This window comes from Notothenia rossii (genome assembly GCF_949606895.1).
Source record: "Notothenia rossii genome assembly, chromosome: 8".
Classification (NCBI taxonomy): Eukaryota; Metazoa; Chordata; class Actinopteri; order Perciformes; family Nototheniidae; genus Notothenia; species Notothenia rossii.
In genome coordinates this window covers 50,743,315-50,762,916 of record NC_136906.1, presented here as the reverse complement: position 1 = coordinate 50,762,916, position 19,602 = coordinate 50,743,315, and the positions used below count along the sequence as shown (strand labels likewise).

Sequence of the window (19,602 nt, the reverse complement as noted above, 5' to 3'; positions counted from 1 at the left end):
ATGTTATAACTTCCGGTTGTTGTTGTCATCTCCGGGTATCCTGTGTGCCTGTTCTGTTGCTGATAGCTTACTGCACGTCTGTCCGTCCTGGGAGAGGGATCCCTCCTCTGTTGCTCTCCCTGAGGTTTCTCCCATTCTTCCCTTTAAACTGTGGGGTTTTCTCCGGAAGTTTTTCCTTGTACGATGTGAGGGTCTAAGGACAGAGGGTGTCGTGTTGTCATACTGATATTCTGTACAAACTGTGAAGTCCACTGAGACAAATGTAACATTTGTGATATTGGGCTATATAAATAAACATTGATTGATTGATTGCCTTATGGGGAAAATACACAGACACACAAACACGGCAACTCCCACCAACAGCCTTACTAAAAAGCATCTCAAGGTATTACTTATAAGGCTGAAAGCACTTCTGCTTAAGTGTATCCACCATTTTTGATTTTGTGTATGCTAAATGGCCAGATGTGAGGTAAATTATTTCACTGTTAGTTTGTTTTTGTGAGATTGAAAATAGTTTGTTTGTCTTCAGTGTCAGTCTGACCGTTTATTATTTATTTAATTGTTACTGCCAAAAGAGTGCAGTTCTTGTTTAATTGTTACACTGCCAAAATACTGTAGTTGTTGTTAATGTGTACACTGCCAAAAGAGTGTAGTTGTTTTTATTTCATATTGCACTACAAGTGCACTACTTAGAACTTGATTGTTGAGGCTACAATACAGATGCCTGTCAAAATGTCTAAACATATCTTTTGTGTTTTATTGTTCCACTACATTTCATAATGATAATTGCTACAATGATGGGGAGTTGTCTTTTTTCTCTTACTGTGCAACAAACAGAACAACACAACAACTTGTATTTTTATTGTTATTATTTTGAAAGTAAAGTAACTTGTTACTAGTTACTTTTATAATTTAGTAACTAATAAAGTAACTAGTTACTTTTGGGAGAGCAGTAACTATAACTATTACTAGTTAATTTTTAAAAGTAACTTGCCCAACACTGGTCGTGCATGATCTGCACACCATGGCTCGTCTTACATGTTATTTTCACATCCATTTAAGACAATCAGTCTTGGCCTGCAAGGCCCGCGATGATGCAAAATACAAATAATTGATCATTCAGCTCACACGCATTAAAAATAAAGTAACGAGCCCGTTTTGAAAATGTAAGAAGTAGAAAGTAAAGATATTTATGTTAAAATGTAGGAAGAAAAAGCCGTCAGAAAAATAAATACTTAGAGGTCCCATGTCATGGCCATTTCCACTATTCATAATTCCATTGTTGAGGTCTTCTAGAATAGATTTATATTGTGCAATTTTCCAAATTCACATTGGTTTCTCATACAGCATCTCTGTAAACTACGTGTATTCACTGAATTTCACTCTCTGCCTTTAACGGCTCGTTGGAGCTCCAATAGCTCCAGCCCCCACCCTCCCTGTGAGCACAGTGTGCTCTGATTGGTCGGGACGTTGTGAATCGCGCTGAGCTCCGTGGAGGTGTGGTTTCCTTGTTTAGCGATACACAGCCAAACACAGCCAAACTCATCCTGAGCACACACAAAGTCACAGCAGAAGTAAAAACAATAAGTGTGGCTTGATATTGAGTAAGAAAAAGGTTGATAAACGCTGTGAGAATGGGTCTGCGGAGAGAATTTCACCGCGATCCCAACTTTCTGTTATCAGCCTGCAGCCAGGGAGGAGAAATCAGCAGAGCTACTTGCACTGAGTGTGTGTGTGAGGAAGTCAGTGGATTGGTCAATTTGGACCAATCAGCGGGGGCTTAACGTAATGGCTCCTCGGACGTAACGTAACGGCTCCACGGATTGGTCCATTTGGTTCCGGGTACCGCATGACGTTAAGCCGTACCCGGAAGAAACATTGGACAATGACGTATCAGTTACGAATCTCCAACGAGGCGTTTTGGGGAGGTATTTTCTGTGTTAGAGTTTTACTCGATACAGGGTGTACTTTGAGGGTTTTTGACTCTGCAGACCGTTTACATGCAGAAAAACCTTCATAACACACAAGGGGACGGGTAATAACTGGAAAAGCATGACATGGGCCGTAAAGTACAGATACCTGAAAAATCTACTTAAGTACAGTAAAAAAGTATTTCTACTTCGTTACTTCCCACCTCTGCATAACTGTATTAGGTTAGTTGAAATCAAGTTGAACCTAATTTTTATTTGACAATATATTATTGCTTTCAACAAACCTAATGCAGTTATATGAAATCTGTTGACATAATACACTTAATTCTAGACAACATTTCAGTTTTTCCAACCAACCAATCCGTCATTAGAACCGCGCCACTAGCCTGGTTAAACATTTGGTGCTCTAAAACAATGTCTTCAGTTAAAGCAACTCTAGGCATCTATCAGCATGGAGATGAGTGACTGGTACTAACCCTCTCTCGGAGTGCCCTCTCTTTGCGTTCTTGTAGAGTGGACAGGTAGTTGACAGCAGCATACTCGATCACCGACAGGAAGACAAAGACGAAACTGACCCAGAGGTAAATGTCCACAGCTTTTATGTAGGACACCCTGGGCATGGAGGCGTTGACTCCAGTGATGATGGTGGACATGGTGAGCACCGTGGTTATACCTATAACAGGATCACAAATTCTAACAACAACACCGACTATCGTGGAAATGTATCATTTTAGTGTCATTCAGTAATATTTTGCCCTGGCTGAGCCTCCGAGGCTTCTTCATACCTTTACCTGTAAATACACGTTCTATTTCTGTTAGCTTTCAACAGAGTGTCGCCTTGACCATTGTCAGACAATAATCATGTGGATGTTCGGTGTGTAATTAGTTACCATGCGTGATGTCTCTGCTCCTCTGTCTACCATTCAATAGACTGTAATGTATGTAATATTGCTTTGATTGGCTGTATCCCTCCCCTTCCTGTATTTCTGTATACGTTTCTTGTCTTTTTTTATAACTGGTGTCAGATGTTGTGACACGAGCTGCTGCAAACATCTGCCCTTCCAGCTGGAAAATATTGATTCTGTTGAACGCTTTGACTTTTGACTCTATTAAATAAAACAACTTTGTCTTAAACATTTATCTTTGTTCATTTCTTACCAAAAGGGGATTTATTGTGGAACTCCCTCCACACTAACTAGTAGCCCAGCACTCTCACCTAGTGGCACCCTGGCAGGGACGGCCCTGCGGTCGATCCAGAAGGACACCCATGACAGCATGACCATCAGAGTGGCAGGGAAGTAGGTCTGTAGCAGGAAGAAGAAGACATGGCGGCGCAGGGTGAAGTTGATGTACAGACGGTTGTACCAGCCTGGAGGAGAGAAGAAGTTAGAAGGCATACAGCGCTACTTCAAGCCTAAATTAAAAGACGGCTCTGGACTTTGGTCGGCACCTGTGCTGCTGTAGAAGGCCAGCTTGGTGGTGGTGTGGAACTCTTGGATAAGGAACTGGGAGAGAGATATTTTTTCGTCTGTGTTTAATGACCTGTTCCCTTTCTTCCAGTACAGCATCAGGTCATCATCTGTGTACGCATCTGGAGAGACAAAGAGCAAAATGAAATATCGTGATGTTCATTTTATAGTATAGTTTATATGAAATAACACCAGGGTGACGAGTGACATGCAGTGAGAACACACTGAAAAAACGTTTTTCTTTATCTAACCTAATGCAGTTATTTGTGAAATCTGTTGACATAATACATTTAATTAAAGTCAACGTTTCACTTTTTTCAGTGCATGCTCCACAATCTCCAGCAATTTAACATTTTATTGATCTAAAACATGACACAAGGAGAAATATCTCACTGCTTCTGCAGCTATGACTTTACAGCAGTCACAGGAAGGATGTGAGGGGTGACTGCAGAGGACAGGGAAGGCCACATGGAGCTGATGACAGCCGTCACTTACAGCTCTCGATCTCCAAAGAGCATGTCTGCGTGTCCAGAGGGAAGCGACTCAGGTCCATGCTGCACATGGATGTGACTGTCACCCTGCAAGACAAAACGAAGCTGTAAGGATATGACACACAAGTTTGGTGTGTGAGTAAAGTCATATTTATATCATTAAGAATAACAACTTCTCTGTAACTATATCTGTGTATGACCTGTACAATAAAAAAATAAAATATGAGAGTATATAAGATCTTTTACTTGCACATCCTTATGTGAATGAAGGCCTCCAAACCCTAAACCCCTTTAGCTTCTTGCTTCTTAGGTTTTTTCCAAAAATGTTAGGGACTGATGGCTTGCCATTCTCTTTTATTCTTTTTGTCCCTGTTCCTTTCTCTGTGCTTTTGGATGTGTGCTTTGGGGCTTTTTGGTGCTGGAGGACCCATGATCATGACAACAGGGACTAAACTCAGAAACGAGTTATCTTTGCATTTCTGTTTGCCTTTCCACTGTATGTGAAAACTCATAAAGATGAGGTGAATTAGTGTTGGACAGATTAGAGAAGACTACATCAAAACGTCGTTTATAGCTACACTATGTATGGTCAATGTGCTGAGTTGTGGCTAAATAGTTGCAAAGACGGTCAGTGGTAGATTCCTAATGTTCTTGCTTTCAAATGTTTATTTGAAATGTTCTGTAAAGCCCAGTAACATTTGTTTTTTAAGTGTACTGAAGTAGCATCCCACACATACATTTATACCAACCAAAGCTTGAACATTATTGCAAACAAATGTGCAGAGTAAGAAAACCAGTGGACAGCTATGGATGTTGTTAAGATGACTGATTGTGGAATGTCCCCTCTTCACTCACTCTGTAAATCAGGGACAGAACTGAGGGCTTAAGCCAAAAGTAAAGATTTTTCAAACAAGCAGAAAGAGGATTTTTTTTCTGGTTTGAAAGAGAATTTGAAGTTCCGCTCCAAAAAGTGACACATTTATTTTATTTTTTGTGTCGGGCTTCATGCCCCATGAACCACAGGTTTTCTTCTCTGCTCTGCAACAGCTGTTTGCTGTTTCTCTCAATCGCCCCATTCTGAAGCGACTTCACTACTTTTATGACGAAGTAAACAAACCTTCATGTGTCTCTCTTTATGCGGCGCTATACTCACATCCCCAGCCAGGACTGTGAGGGAGACTCAGTTAGAGCAGAGCAGTCTGTTGCTTGCAAAGCCAGGTCTGGAAAATGGTTTGAATTAAATGATTATATTTTAATTTGTATCAACAGTGACACAATTGCGCAGCTAGCTGTATGTATGGCTTGGTGTATTTTAGGCCCTGTCTGTGTCTATTGACAGATGTTAGTGTAACAGGTAAAGTGCAGGAGACAGGGGAAGATGTTAACATCTCAAATCTCAGAACTTGTGAACAAAATGAACAGACCATATTGACTCATTATTGTCAAACTGTATGAAAAAACTGAAACGTCAAATTTAATTAAATGTATTATGTCAAAACATTTCACATAACTGTATGAGGTTAGCTGAAAGCAATAATATTAATTTGAACCTATTAAACTTAATATAAAGGACCATTGTTGACATAATACATTTAATTAAAGTCAACGTTTCAGTTTTTTCAGTGAATAAAGTGAATTGAATTGTTTATATATAGGTTTTCATATATAGGTTATTCTAAATAATTGTTGACCCCTACATTTGTTTCGATTAAAAACCGTTAAGAACCTTAAGAAGCAGAACAGGAATAATTCAAATCCAAACGATACCTAGCTCCCCTTGTGTTGGAATTGTAGTAAGCAGGTTCAGCAATAAAAAGACCTTTAAGATCTCTTTAAACCCTTTGATAATGTTCATGACACTGAAGCTGTTTATCATCAGTCATCACTGGAGCATGCTGCTGCTGTTGGAATCTGTGCAGTCATACTGCATCATGGGAAATGAAATGGCCCATGGGCAAGGTAAGGCAGAGAGGGTCTCATTAGGGAAATTGACACATTACTATCACCAATCATGAGGGATGAATGATGTTACTAATGGTTACATCATTGCTTCATATTACAGGTCCCTGATGCAGTGTAACCTGCAGAGAATTACCCCTCCATATTCACAGAGCCTCAGAGTGGGTCAGAGGTTTTAGCAGAGATTTGGTTTTAGGGCACAGATGATAAATGAAAATGACTTAATCCAGCTCATAGGATGAGAGGAGGCTCCACGGTCTGCAGCGAGCTCTGACATCCTCACTCACAATCTGCCAATCAGCACCCATCCCACACAGATTAACCCCAGCCATGTGAGGAGCATGCTTATGTCTAACCATAGAGCACAGCAACAGTCAAAATGTGGACATTGTACTTAAAAAAACATGTTATGTGTACACTATAAACATTCAACATTGACTTCAATTAAATGTATTATGTCAACAGGTTCCACACAACTGTATTAGTTTAGTTGAAATAAATTATTAATTACGTGTAACCTATTATTCTTTATTTAAAATTAATTTGATTGCTTTCAACTAACCTATTACAATTATATTAATTGTTTACATAATACATTTATTTAAGTGAACGTTTTTTCAGTGTGTTACAGTGTTGTTGAAATATTTTCACCTATTTATTATTATTTTATTACAGTACAATGTGAACGTTTTTAAAGTCTCTATGGTTATGTTCCTTTTTTATTTATGTATTTTAAATCTAAATGGAGCATGTTATGAAATATAACCCTCCAAGGATAATAAACCATTCTGATTGTGTTTCCCTCATACAGTAGAAATTCACACTGAAAACTGAATTGTTGACTTTACTTACATTTGCAATACATTTATTAAAGTCAAGGTTTCCGTTTTTTCAGTGCACCAGGTAGCAAATTATTACTGTAATATTCGCCTGCCATGAATCACATACTTCAGATATTTAAGATTACAGAGTGAATGTTGGGTGAATGCAGATTTGTAGATGATGTCATCATATTAATATTTTGTGTCCATCAGCCCTATGCTCGAGCGGTCACAACAGGAGGCAGATGGTCAGCGCTCAACCAGGCTCTGTAATGTGGATTACAAAATCAACTCTCTCGGTTCTGAGCCTCCTATCGCTCACCAAAATGACGAGGTCCTGCTCTGAGTTATTAGCAGTCGTAATTGGCAGAACGTTATCCCCTTAAATACACATCCTGTGGCAGCTGGTGCCACTGTGTTCTGCAGGACAGCCGTGGCAATTACACTCCTGACCACCCACTGACATCATAACCTGCCCCACTTCAAAAGTAGTACAGTTGCCGGATGTATCAGTGAGCTTGACACTGACCGCTATAGTTCATTATTAATGTGTAAAGAAAACAAGTAAACACTTAGTTTCTGCATTTGGGACAGAAGATTAGTTTGAGGTTATGCAGGGAGAGATGGAAGAGTCAGCCACACTGAGCTGTCACTGCACACCGATATACAGAGCCCTAAAAAGAGCTACAATAACATCATAATAAAAGGGTTGCACAATACTAGTATTGGACAAGGATTAACATTTCTCCCAAAACAGCATTAGTTTCTTTGTTTAGCACTACCCCTCTAATCTTTTATATATTGACTGTTGTACCTTTTTATGTGTGCCTCATAATGTGTGTATATGTATACACAGGATATCCACTGCACAGCACCAGATGCAGTCGGTAGGCACAGGCTTTGAAGGGCCTCTTTAAAGGGACCATTGCACCAAACCTGGCCACCTCAATGTGATGACAATGCAGTCAGGTTTTATTTTAAATGCAGCGTATATATTCCGGATAGCTCAGTGATTAGGGCTGCATCCCATATGTGGTGTCCACTGCAAAGTACGCCGAGCCCACGTCATCCTGTCTGTCTCAGCCTAAAGGCACTCTCTAGCCCAATACAAAAGAGAAAATGCTGCATAAAGTTCCCAGAAAAAGGGCAAAATAACTCTAATATGAATTGTCTTTCAGGGCTTTAAGGTAAACATCTGGTGGAGAAGATTCTCAGGTGCCATTTCCTCATGAGATTAAGATCAACTTTTAATAATCCCCCAGAGGAACCGGGGGATACAGCAATTACATACAAAAGGTCAGATGACAGCAAGAATTAAATGAATGAATTAAAAGAGCTCCTGTCCAACCTCAGGCTGATATGCTTCCTATTCGTCGTGATTTATGCACGAAGCCTGTTTCCATGGCTTGGCAATGCCCATCCTTGAAACCCCTGTTAGTGTGTGTATGTGTTTTATTTTCTTTCTGGCTCTCTCTCTCTATCTCTCTCTGCCCTGTTTGCTGATCTCCTATCAACCACACCTGCCACCTGTTCATCACACGATGAAAGCCTTCTGCCTGCACTCATTCCTTGCCAGATTGTTGCCGTGAACCGCTTGTTGCGTGCGTCTCTGGCCTTTTGCCAGCACATTTTTGCCTGTTTGCCAGTTGGCCTGCTCTTGCCTCCTCACACTTGTTTTGTGCGTCTCCCATGAGGAACCCAAGGCCAGCCACACTCCCATGACCCGCCAGACCTCTCCTCCCCTCTGGAACACCTGTTTTTCACAGCCACCACCAACCAACCTCCACTCCCAGCTCACGTTTCAAGTCTGATTCAGGGTCCCCACATGTGACATTGTTACATTTAGTTTTTACAAAACACTAACTTTTCTACCTCAGCCTACCAGTGTTGGGCAAGTTACTTCCAAAATGTAATACATAATATGACTTATTACTGTTTTTAAGTAATAAGTTACATTATAATATTACTGTCTCTGAAATGTAATGAGTTACACTACTTTTATATTACTTTTGAGTTACTTTATCAAAATAACCGCAAAAGAATGGCTAGGTGTTTTAAATGCTAAAATGTAGTTTAGTGCAGCTCATTATACATCCAGTGAAGGGCAATGTGGTATAGCATAACAACTGTGTCCTTAAGGCTACTAACAACTTTTATTACACGGCTTAGTTGAATACTCTATTCTGATTGGTCAATTCAGAACATGTGAAACGTTGTTAATACTGTACAGACCGCTGTCAAGGACTATAATGAAGGTTGCTAAGGAGGATCAAGAAAGAGAAAGGAAAAGAGGTTAAAAGACGGAGCGCTGGACGTCAGATAAATGAACAGAAGAGGGCAGAGAGGAAGTAATCAGGAACACGGTATGGACCACAGACAGGAAGTAAACACTAACAGGAACACAGTATGGACTACAGACAGGAAGTAAACACTAACAGGAACACGGTATGGACTACAGACATTAAGTAAACACTAACAGGAACAAGGTATGGACTACACACAGGAAGTAAACACTAACAGGAACAAGGTATGGACTACAGACAGGAAGTAAACACTAACAGGAACAAGGTATGGACTACACACAGGAAGTAAACAGCAGCTTAAGTAAGACAGCTTTTATGTGCGTAGCTCCACTTGCTTGGAACAATCTTCAGCAAGAATTGAAACTAAGCAATCTCATTCCTCTGCATGTCTTTAAAGCTAGGCTAAATGAAATGCTCTTTGATACTATGGGCACTTGTAAATGTCGATAACTATGTAAATGTAACCTGTAAATATAATGTATGATGTCCTTTATTGTTTCATGTGGAACCTATTTGATGCAGGTATCCCTTGAAAAAAAGATATATGATCTCAATGGGACCAATCTGGTTAAATAAAGGTTTGAAATTAAATTAAATTAAACACGAACAGGAACAGGTATGGACTACAGACAGGTGGTACGCGAGCAACGCGACCAACAACCAATCACATGAATCTCTCCTGTCAATTGCATAAAAGGTTTTACATGTCACACTTCATATGATGAACATTTATGACATTAATGTCTTTAGTGCTATTTTACGCAACATTACATGCTGGCTAAATATACTGCCTATGCCTGCTAGCTGTCCATTCAAACTAAGTACACTGGATACAAACTCCCCAAACAGGCGAAAACCTACCAGTTTCACCCACTGTCTCTGCCACCTCCCTCCATGACTGGCTCCTCCGGTTTGTATCCCGGTAGGTGAACAGGGACTGATCATAAAGCACTCGGTGATTCCCTACCGCTATGATTATTTTCTCCTCCATTTTTTGGCATATGAGGAAATGAACTGCGGTCTGGCTCTCCCAGCATACACGCGGTTTGATTGGCTAGCGCTTGTAATGGCATATTTGCATAACGGCCCGTCTACACTACAGGCATCGAAAAATGCTTTCAACGCTTCGCCCATTCACTTGAATGGGGTGAGGTAGAAGATTTTTAATCTTCGCCGAACTGCATTGTGGGGAGCATGGCATGGCTTTGCAAGCATCACGAGCATCTATCGGCATCAAAAGACGAACAATGTTCAACTTTTGAGGCTCGATGCTTGGCATCAGCCAATCAAATCCCGTTTATGCAAATCCCGCCAGTGCAAGCACTAGCCAATCAAACCGCGTGCAAGCTGGGAGAGCCAGACCGCAGTTCATTTCCTCATATTCCAAACGAGATATTACGGAAGCAAATCACCCGGTTCTTTACGACCAGAACTATTTACCGGGACACAAACCGGAGGAACCAGGCATGGAGGGAGGTGGTAGAGACAGTGGGCGAAACTGGTAGGTTTTTCGCCTGTTTGGAGAGTTTATATCCAGTTTACTTCGTTTTAACATTGCTATTGCTTTGTATGTCGGGGGCGGGAGATTCATGTGATTGGTTGTTGGTCGCGTTGCTCGCAAAAAATCGCCAAGCTTCAGACACGCCCAGCTTCAAGATTTTTTATGCCTGGAGTGTAGACGGGCCGTAAGCGGGATTTGATTGGCTGACGCCTCCGTCGAAGCTTCAAAAGTAGAACATTGCTCTACTTTTGCAGCGAGCACCGCGAGAGAAGCTACGCTTTGCTCCCACAATGCAGTTCGGTGAAGCGTGACGTCACCCCATTCAAAGTGAATGGACAGAAGCGTTGAAGCGGCAACGCACGCCGCCGTGTGTATAGGGCCGTAATAAGCGGGATAATGTGCAGCGACTTGGTCATTATGGGGAAAAGAACACCCTTCAGGATGATCAACCAGGCTTACTAATCTACCAGCACATTTTTTCTCTGGTGTGGGAATGTCTCAGGATGTTGGTGAATTCTTAAAAAACAAAACACCATTTCATTTCGGGTTGAAATGTGTTGTAACGTGCGTTACTGAGAATTGTAACGGGTAGTATATAACTCACATTTAATTAGTAATGCGTTACATTACTGTGTTACAGAAATACATTACTGTAACTCCGTTACTTTTGTAACGCATTACACCCAACACTGCAGCCTACAACATTGTTTGTCAAGTCTTTTTGAATTTCCTGAATTTTGCCAATAAAATGTAATGCCCAATTTGAAAATGTAAAAAAAGAAAACCGATTGACATAAACTCACTAAATGCCAGTGGCAGGTGTTCACCAAGGAATTGTTTCAGTAGTTATAGTTTAATTTCCCAGAATGTTGGAGCATTCCTTTAAACTATTCCTGACCTAACAGCCACTTTGAGACTTTAAATATTTCCTTGGGGAGTTACCGGAGGCTGTAGAGGACTTTTCCATCGGGGTAAACTCGTAGCATGACGTTGTCAGTGGTGGTGTCATGGGTGAAGGACCTCTTGGAGTGGACGAAGAACATGTCAGGTACCCATATCTTCTTCACCAGGCGGCCATCGAACGTCATGCTCAGGTTGTTGTTGCTTTTGAAGGCCAGACGTGTATCTTTCCAGTAGTGCCTTAGATACAAGGTCATGGTAAAGTCCTTAAACAAAAAGGCAAAGTCTGTTACAATATAATCTAAACTAACAACAAACATGCTTTTTCTTAATAAACATGTGTTCCAGACATACCATATCGACCTCTGAAATAGCATCCAAACTCTCAACCTGAACATCCACGCCTACAGAGACGGCAGGACCTGGAGAAATAATTTAGGGCAGTTTACAAAGATGCAATGACCTAAATAACAGCAGTGTCTGAGTGTCAAAAACAAGCTGTGACAGTGGAAGTGCAGATGTAGCTAGGTTCCTGTCTGGATTATCTGTGTTTATTTGGAAGTTGTGACTCCTTTTTTGGTGCTGACCCTTTTGCTTAAAACAATGACTTTATCCAAACCCAGAGCAGCTGGGTGCAGATTTCCCAAACACTGGCACAGAGCCAGCGGAGTGAGTCCTCTTATCCTAATTGTTGTTGTAGTGCATGCTGGGGATTCAAATCGTTTAACTTTTTTAAACAGGCCTACAGTTGTTCTAAAATGTAGAATGGAAAATCAAAAAATCATGAACCATTTTTAAAATCCTGCTGATGAATTAGTCATTAGACTGGGGGTTTTGTTACCGTGAATAATTTCCTTGTTCAGAGCACAGGTCTTACTTGAGTCGTGACTTGAGTTCTTGAATCACCTTATTGTATTTTCAAAATAATAACTATACTTTACATGGCTACATCACACTCAGCTGTGTTGATTGGATAACAGGACAGCATCTGTCATTTTTATAAATTCTTTAAAAACAATACATGTTTACATATTAATGCAAGTTACTTACTTTTATGGAATAGTTTTACTTTTATCCATGATGACAATAGTTCCATCAGGAGAATTATTCTGCTTAGAGAAAGATTTGTATTGACGTGTGCACGAGATGATAGAAATGTGAATAGTCTTTGGCGATAAGACCCCGATTGTCTTATCATATATTTTAAGGGGGAAATGAATCAGTAAGTAGAATAAGATGTTGATGGGATTGGATTTGAAGAAGAGATGGGAAGAGGATGCTGAAGATCTGGATTTGATAAGGAGTTCTGATACGGAGAGTGGAGGTGGATGGGAGGAGGGGAGCCGCAGCCTTAGCGCCTGAAATGACAGGAGAACAGATTTAAAGTTTGATAGCAGCGTGATGATTGGCTGTTGGAGATTGTGGCGAACTGTAGTTGGTTAAGAGTGGACGCCTGTAATCAGCTGATTAGATCCAACTGAGGAGTGAGTGAATGTAAAGCCGGTCTTCCTGACTGAACTTACACTTTATCTTTATTTACCGTTATTTACAGTAAAAAACTCTTATATAACCTGATCAAAACCGCCTAACCCTGACAGAATTAATCAAAACCAAGATCTTTCCCCATAGTAACGCAAAGGTGTTCAGAAAGGTGTTCAGATCCATCCCAGTGCCTTCATTAAAAGGTAGGACAAAACACCTGACATCATAGCTGGTTCCAGTCACTGGAACGTTGGGTTACGTATTGTAACCGTTGTTATATTAGCACAGGTGAAGCCCTCTACTGGACTCTATGGGTACTACCCTCTATGCAAGCATTCACCTACTGAGATTTCTATAGACGTAGCCGGCCCCGGCACAGACAGTGCCCTGAGTAGAGGGCTTCGCCTTTGCTAATATAACAAGGGTTACAATACGTAACCCAACGTTATATCACTCACAGGCTCCGCACTCTACTGGACTCTATGGGTACAGTGGGTGGAGACCCTACTGCCCCTGACCGGCTTTCTTGGTCAGTAGGAGAGCGCCAGAGCCCATGTCTCACACTCAAGCACTGACCCCGTGCAGAGTGTGAGAGGACTAAAAAGTAGGGGGTAGCCCCTCCGCCCCTTAACGGGCCATCGCACCCCTTGCCCATCCCGGGACCCTCAGAGGGCCCGGGAAAGGCGAAGGCGCATCACCCCCCTACAAATCCTGTGTTGCCCCAGCAAGCACAGACGAGGAGAAAGAGCCAGACATGTTCAAGAGATAAAACCTTATGAAGGGCCCCGGCGTCGACTAAGACGCCGCTGTGCATATATCCTCCACACTCACACCGTTGAATAAGGCTGTCGACAGAGCCAGAGCCCATGTGGAGTGCGCACGAGCCCCCGTGGGGCAGGCTCTCCCTGCCTGTCCGTAGGCATGTGCAATGCACTCGCAGAGCCAGCCTGCCAGGCGTTTCTTGGACAGAGCTTTCCCGATCACCCCGCCCCCGAAGCACACAAACAGCTGTTCGGTGTGTTTAAGTGCAGCCGTGTGCTCCACATAACATGCTAGCGCACGCACCGGGCAGAGGAGGTGCAGTTTAGCTTCCCTGTTCCCACCATCGGGGGGGAAGACTAAAACCCCCTAAGTGAATAGCCCTCGACCTGAACGCAATCCTTAGGCTCTTAGGCACAAAGGAGAGATTCGGTCTGAGTGTCGCGCCGCTCCGGTCACCCTGAATCAGTAAACAGCTCGGGTGCACCAACAGAGCGGTTAACTCGGACACTTTTTTGGCTGACGTTAAGGCAAGAAGCAAAGCTGTCTTCCACGATAGTGCTTTTAGGGAGGAGAGCTCCAGAGGCTCAAATGGTTCTGAGACCAGAGCCTCGAGCACTAGGGGCAGGTCCCACTGCGGGGTGGAGGCGTGCACTACTGGGCGCAGCCTCCTGACTCCCTGTAAAAACCGCGACATCAGTGGTTGACTAAAGGCTGACCTGCCGCCAAATCCCTTATGGCAGGACGAGATGGCTGCTGCATACACTTTCACTGTTGAATGCGCAAGCCCTCTGTCCACCAGTAACTGTAAGAAGGATGAAATAGAGCCTAACTCACAAGATAGGGGCTCTATTCTCCGCTCCCCACACCATCGCTGGAATCCTAGCCACTTTGGCCTGTAACAGGCTGTGGTGGATCCAGCTCTAGCTGCCTGGATAGACTGAATAACACTGTCAGGCAATCCACCCTGTCTCAGCCTGTCCCTCTCAGGAGCAAAGCCTGGAGAGGTTGGCCGAGAGTGGGTAACGCCCTGATTGCACCCGAATGCTGTTCTCACCACTACGGTAAACAGCATTGATCTTGAGTCTTTATAGGCGTAGTGTGTTTTACTAAGGTCCCTGAACGCACCGCCACGTGCTCTTGTGTGACGGCCCCTACACACGGCGGCGTGCGTTGCCGCTTCAACGCTTCTGCCCATTCACTTTGAATGGGGTGACGTCACGATTCGCCAAACTGCATTGTGGGAGCAAAGCGTAGCTTCTCTCGCGGTGCTCGCTGCAAAAGTAGAGCAATGCTCTACTTTTGACGCCTCGACGGACGCAAGCTCTAGCCAATCAAACCGCGTGCTTGTGTGTCTGGGGCGGGAGATTCATGTGATTGGTTGTTGGTCGAGTTTCAGCCCCCCCCCCCCGCCGGCAAGCGACAACGCACGCTGCCGTGTGTAGGGAACGTGAGTGCCGGCTCCGCCATAATGCAGCCTTTACCACTACGGTAAACTGTATTAATTGGAGTCTTTGCTCTAGTCGTAGTGTGTTCTCTGACAGGCATACGCCGAACATAATGTCCCTGTACCCGCATAGCGCTCTCCTTTAAATAGCACTCCCTGCGGTTCATCCCTCTCATCTGCTCATGCTCACTAGCCACCTCCTTTACAGGAGCTACAGCTGGGGCAGCGATTGGGGAATTTGTACGGTTAACATTGTGTGTAAGCGTAGCATTTGTGGAAACAAAAGACACTTAGATTTGGTTACAGATCATCAATCTCATTCTTATTAGAAAACGTAGTGATCTGTGCATTGTACAGGGAGGAGGCGGGATTCGCCCTCTCGTCCCGGGCAGAGATTTTCTCCCCCCGCCAGTCAGATCCTTAAAGACTGGCAGCCAGTCCCCGTGAGTTCCGGCACGCTGGTTCCACGGGGTGGGCCGAAGAGGTGGAGGGCGCCCCGGGCACGGAACCTCTCCCTTCGTCTCACGGCCCGTCCACACAGCGGCGTGCATTGTCACTTGCCGGCGGGCGTATCTGAAACTCGACCAACAACCAATCACATGAATCTCCCGCCCCTGACTCAAAAGCAGCGGTTTGATTGGCTAGAGCTTGTGCCCAGGTGTCAAAAGTTGAACATTGCTCAAGTTTTGCAGCGAGCCACGCCAGCAACGCTCTGCGTTGCTTCCCACAATGCAGTTCGGCGAAAAGTGACGTCACCCCATTCAAAGTGAATGGTGAAGCGCCAACGCACGCCGCTGTGTGGACGGGCTGTCACCGTTGCGCCGCGCTCCCTCGTCTGCAGGAAAGCCTGTGGAGGAGGAGCGTGCGCTGCGGTATTTGAACGCACCGCGGACCGCCCTCGGGGGAGGGGGGCCGCCCGTCACAATGCCGTCTCTTTGAAACGGACATTATGGGGAAAAGTGGAATTGTGGAGAGAGATGACTCTTACTCTGGGATAAATGCAATCGTTTTTACTGAATGCATTTTTCCCACACACACACATCCCACACAAACCACCATTCTCCTGTGGAGGTCCCTGAACGCACCGCGGCCACTCTCACGAGGGCCACGCGCCCCACGTATTAGCGCTGTATTTCCCATTCAACGGTGAAATGCATTAATTGTATGAGATTAGTTCCATCCATCCATCTTCTCCCGCTTATCCGTGGTCGGGTCGCGGAGGTAGCAGTTCCAGCAGAGAGCCCCAAACTTTATTTTCCCTGGCCACATCAACCAGCTCTGACTGGGGGATCCCAAGGCACTCCCAGGCCAGCGAAGAGATATAATCCCTCCACCTGGTTCTAGGTCTATCCCTTGGTCTCTTCCCAGCTGGACGTGCCTGGAACACCTCCCTAGGGAGGCGCCCAGGTGGCATCCTAACTAAGTGCCCGAACCACCTCAACTGGCTCCTTTCGACGCGAAGGAGGAGCGGTTCAACTCCGAGTCCCTCCCGGATGACCGAACTTCTCACCTTAACCCTAAGGCAGACGCCAGCCACCCTGTGGAGAAAACCCATCTCGGCCGCTTGTACCCGCGATCTCGTTCTTTCGGTCATGACCCATCCTTCATGACCATAGGTGAGGGTAGGAACGAAAATGGCGCGGTAGACAGAGAGCTTTGCCTTCTGGCTCAGCTCCCTTTTCGTCACAACGGTGCGGTAAAGCGACTGCAGTACCGCTCCCGCTGCTCCGATTCTCCGACCCATCTCACGCTCCATTGTTCCCTCACTCGAGAACAAGACCCTGAGATACTTGAACTCCTTCACTTGAGGTAAGGACTCATTCCCTACTTGGAGTGGACAGTCCATCGGTTTCCTGCTGAGAACCATGGCCTCAGATTTGGAGATGCTGATCCTCATCCCAGCCGCTTCACACTCGGTTGTGAACCGATCCAGTGAAGTGCTGAAGGTCGCAGACCGATGAAGCCATCAGAACCACATCATCTGCAAAAAGCAGTGGTGCAATCCTTAGTCCACCGAACTGCAGACCCCCTCCCCCACGACTACGCCTCGAAATCCGATCCATGTATATTACAAACAGGATTGTTGACAAAGCGCAGCCTTGGCGGAGGCCAACCCTCACCTGAAATGGGTCCGACTTACTGCCGAGGACCCGGACACAGCTCTCGCTTTGGGAGTACAGATATTGGATGGCCCTGAGTAAAGACCCCCTCACCCCATAATCCCGCAGCACCTCCCACAGTGACTCCCTGGGAACCCGGTCATACGCCTTCTCCAAGTCCACAAAACAGATGTAGACTGGATAAGCGTACTCCCAGGCCCCCTCCAGGATCCTTGCGAGAGTAAAAAGTTGATCCGTCGTTCCACGACCAGGACGGAATCTGCATTGTTCCTCCTCAATCTGAGGTTCGACAATCGGCCTGATCCTCCTTTCGAGTACCTTAGAGTAAACTTTCCCGGGGAGGCTGAGTAGTGTGATGCCTCTGTAATTGGCACACACCCTCTGATCCCCCTTTCTAAAAAGGGGAACCACCACCCCGGTCTGCCACTCCTTCGGTACTGTTTCCGACTTCCACGCAACGTTGATGAGACGTGTCAACCATGACAGTCCCTCAACACCCAGAGCCTTCAGCATTTCTGGGCGGATCTCATCCACCCCCGGGGCTTTACCACTGTGAAGTTGTTTGACGACCTCAGTGAACTCCCCCCGGGAGATTTGTGTGGATCCCCCGTCATACTCATTACATTGCATTTAACTGACACTTTTATCCAAAGCGACTTACAATAAGTGCATTCGACCAGGAAGATAAAACCTTGAAGAAAATAGAATCATATAAGTACATCAGGTTTCATAGAGCCAAACATTTCAAGTGCTACTCAACTGGCTTTAGATAAGCCAGTCCTTTATTAGTATATAAGTGCTTTGTTAGTAATTCTATCGCTTGAAGTGGAGTCGAAAGAGATGAGTTTTCAGTCTGCGCCGGAAGATGTGTAAGCTTTCTGCTGTCCTGATTTCAATGGAGAGCTCATTCCACCATTTTGGAGCCAGGATAGCAAACTCATGAGTTTTTGCTGATGGGAACTTGGGTCCCACTCGCAGTGCGGGTGCAGCGAGCTGTTTGGCCGATGCAGAGCGGAGTGCACGTGCTGGGGTGTACGGTTTAACCATGTCCTAGATGTAGGAAGGGCCAGATCCATTCGCAGCATGGTACGCAAGTACCAGTGTCTTGAACACTTGAATTGCATTCTAGCAGTTACCGGAGCGGCGTGGTGTGGGAAAATGTTGGAAGGTTGAAGACCAGACGAGCCGCTGCATTCTGGATTAGCTGCAGAGGTCGGATGGCACATGCAGGTAGACCAGCCAGGAGGGAGTTGCAGTAGTCTAGGCGTGAGATGACGAGAGCCTGGACCAGAACCTGCGCTGATTTCTGGGTCAGCTGGGAACGTATCCTCCTGATGTTGTAAAGTGTGTATCTGCAGCAGCGGGTTGTAGCAGCAATGTTTGCAGTGAAGGACAATTTGTTATTTAGGGTCACACCCAGATTCCTTGCAGTCTGAGTCGGGGAAACAACAGAGGTTCCGATGTTGATTGTTAGGTCAAGAGTGGGACAATCTTTTCCCGGAAGGAAAAGCAGTTCAGTCTTGTCAAGGTTGAGCTTGAGGTGATGAGCAGACATCCACTGAGAGATGTCTGCTAGGGAAGCAGAGATGCGTGCGACGACCTGGGTCTCTGAGCGGGGAAAGGACAGAATTAGTTGGGTGTCGTCAGCGTAGCAGTGGTATGAAAAACCATGCGGGCTAATGACAGACCCGAGCGAGTTTGTTTACAAGGAGAAGAGGAGGGGACCAAGAACAGAGCCCTGGGGGACCCCTGTGTGTGCATCCAGACCCGGTGGGGGTCAACTCACCCAGAGTCTCCAGCTCTGCCTCTAACATAGAGGGCGGAGTTGTCGGGTTCAGGAGTTCCTCAAAGTGCTCCTTCCAACGCCCTAACACTCCATCAGTTGAGGTCAACAACGTCCCATCCTTACTGTACACAGCTTGGATGGTTCCCTGCTTCCCCCTCCTGAGGTGTCGGACAGTTTTCCAGAACAACTTTGGTGCCGCCCGAAAGTCCTTTTCCATGTCTTCTCCGAACTTCTCCCACACCCGCTGCTTTGCCTCGGCCATGGCTGAGGCTGCTGCCCTTCGTGCCTGTCGGTACCTTGCAACTGCCTCGGGAGTCCCCCGGGATAACAAATCCCTGAAGGCCTCCTTCTTCAGTCGGACGGCTTCCCTGACCACCGGTGTCCACCTGGAGGTTCGAGGATTACCGCCCCTTGAAGCAGCTAGGACCTTGAGACCACAGCTCCCCGCAGCGGCTTCAGCAATAGAGGCTTTGAACACCGACCACTCTGGTTCAATGTCCCCAACCTCCACAGGAATGCCCGAAAAGCTCCGCCGGAGGTGTGAGTTGAAGGCCTCCTGAACTTGGGCCTCCTCCAGACGTTCCCAGTTCACCCGAACTACACGTTTGGGCTTACCAGGTCTATCCAGAGGCT

At 45.2% G+C, this 19,602-nt stretch overlaps 1 protein-coding gene across 6 annotated transcripts in view; it reads right to left on the bottom strand.

Annotated features, from left to right (window-relative positions):
- LOC307016864 (gamma-aminobutyric acid receptor subunit rho-1-like) overlaps positions 1–19,602 on the bottom strand; it is a 141,972-nt gene that overhangs the window by 9,849 nt on the left and 112,521 nt on the right. For 3 of the 6 annotated variants that reach the window (XM_079646207.1, XM_079646209.1, XM_079646208.1), the window contains 7 exons: positions 12,426–12,733; positions 11,730–11,797; positions 11,418–11,641; positions 3,896–3,978; positions 3,382–3,522; positions 3,148–3,300; positions 2,408–2,604 (listed from right to left, as the gene is read on the bottom strand). In XM_079646207.1, the coding sequence (XP_079502333.1) occupies positions 2,408–2,604; positions 3,148–3,300; positions 3,382–3,522; positions 3,896–3,978; positions 11,418–11,641; positions 11,730–11,797; positions 12,426–12,573 (1,014 nt within the window). In that variant the 5' untranslated portion in view covers positions 12,574–12,733. Of the gene's footprint in view, positions 1–71; positions 194–2,407; positions 2,605–3,147; positions 3,301–3,381; positions 3,523–3,895; positions 3,979–11,417; positions 11,642–11,729; positions 11,803–12,425; positions 12,734–19,602 lie in introns of those variants that run through there. The other 3 variants (XM_079646210.1, XM_079646211.1, XM_079646212.1) reach the window with 3 other exon arrangements.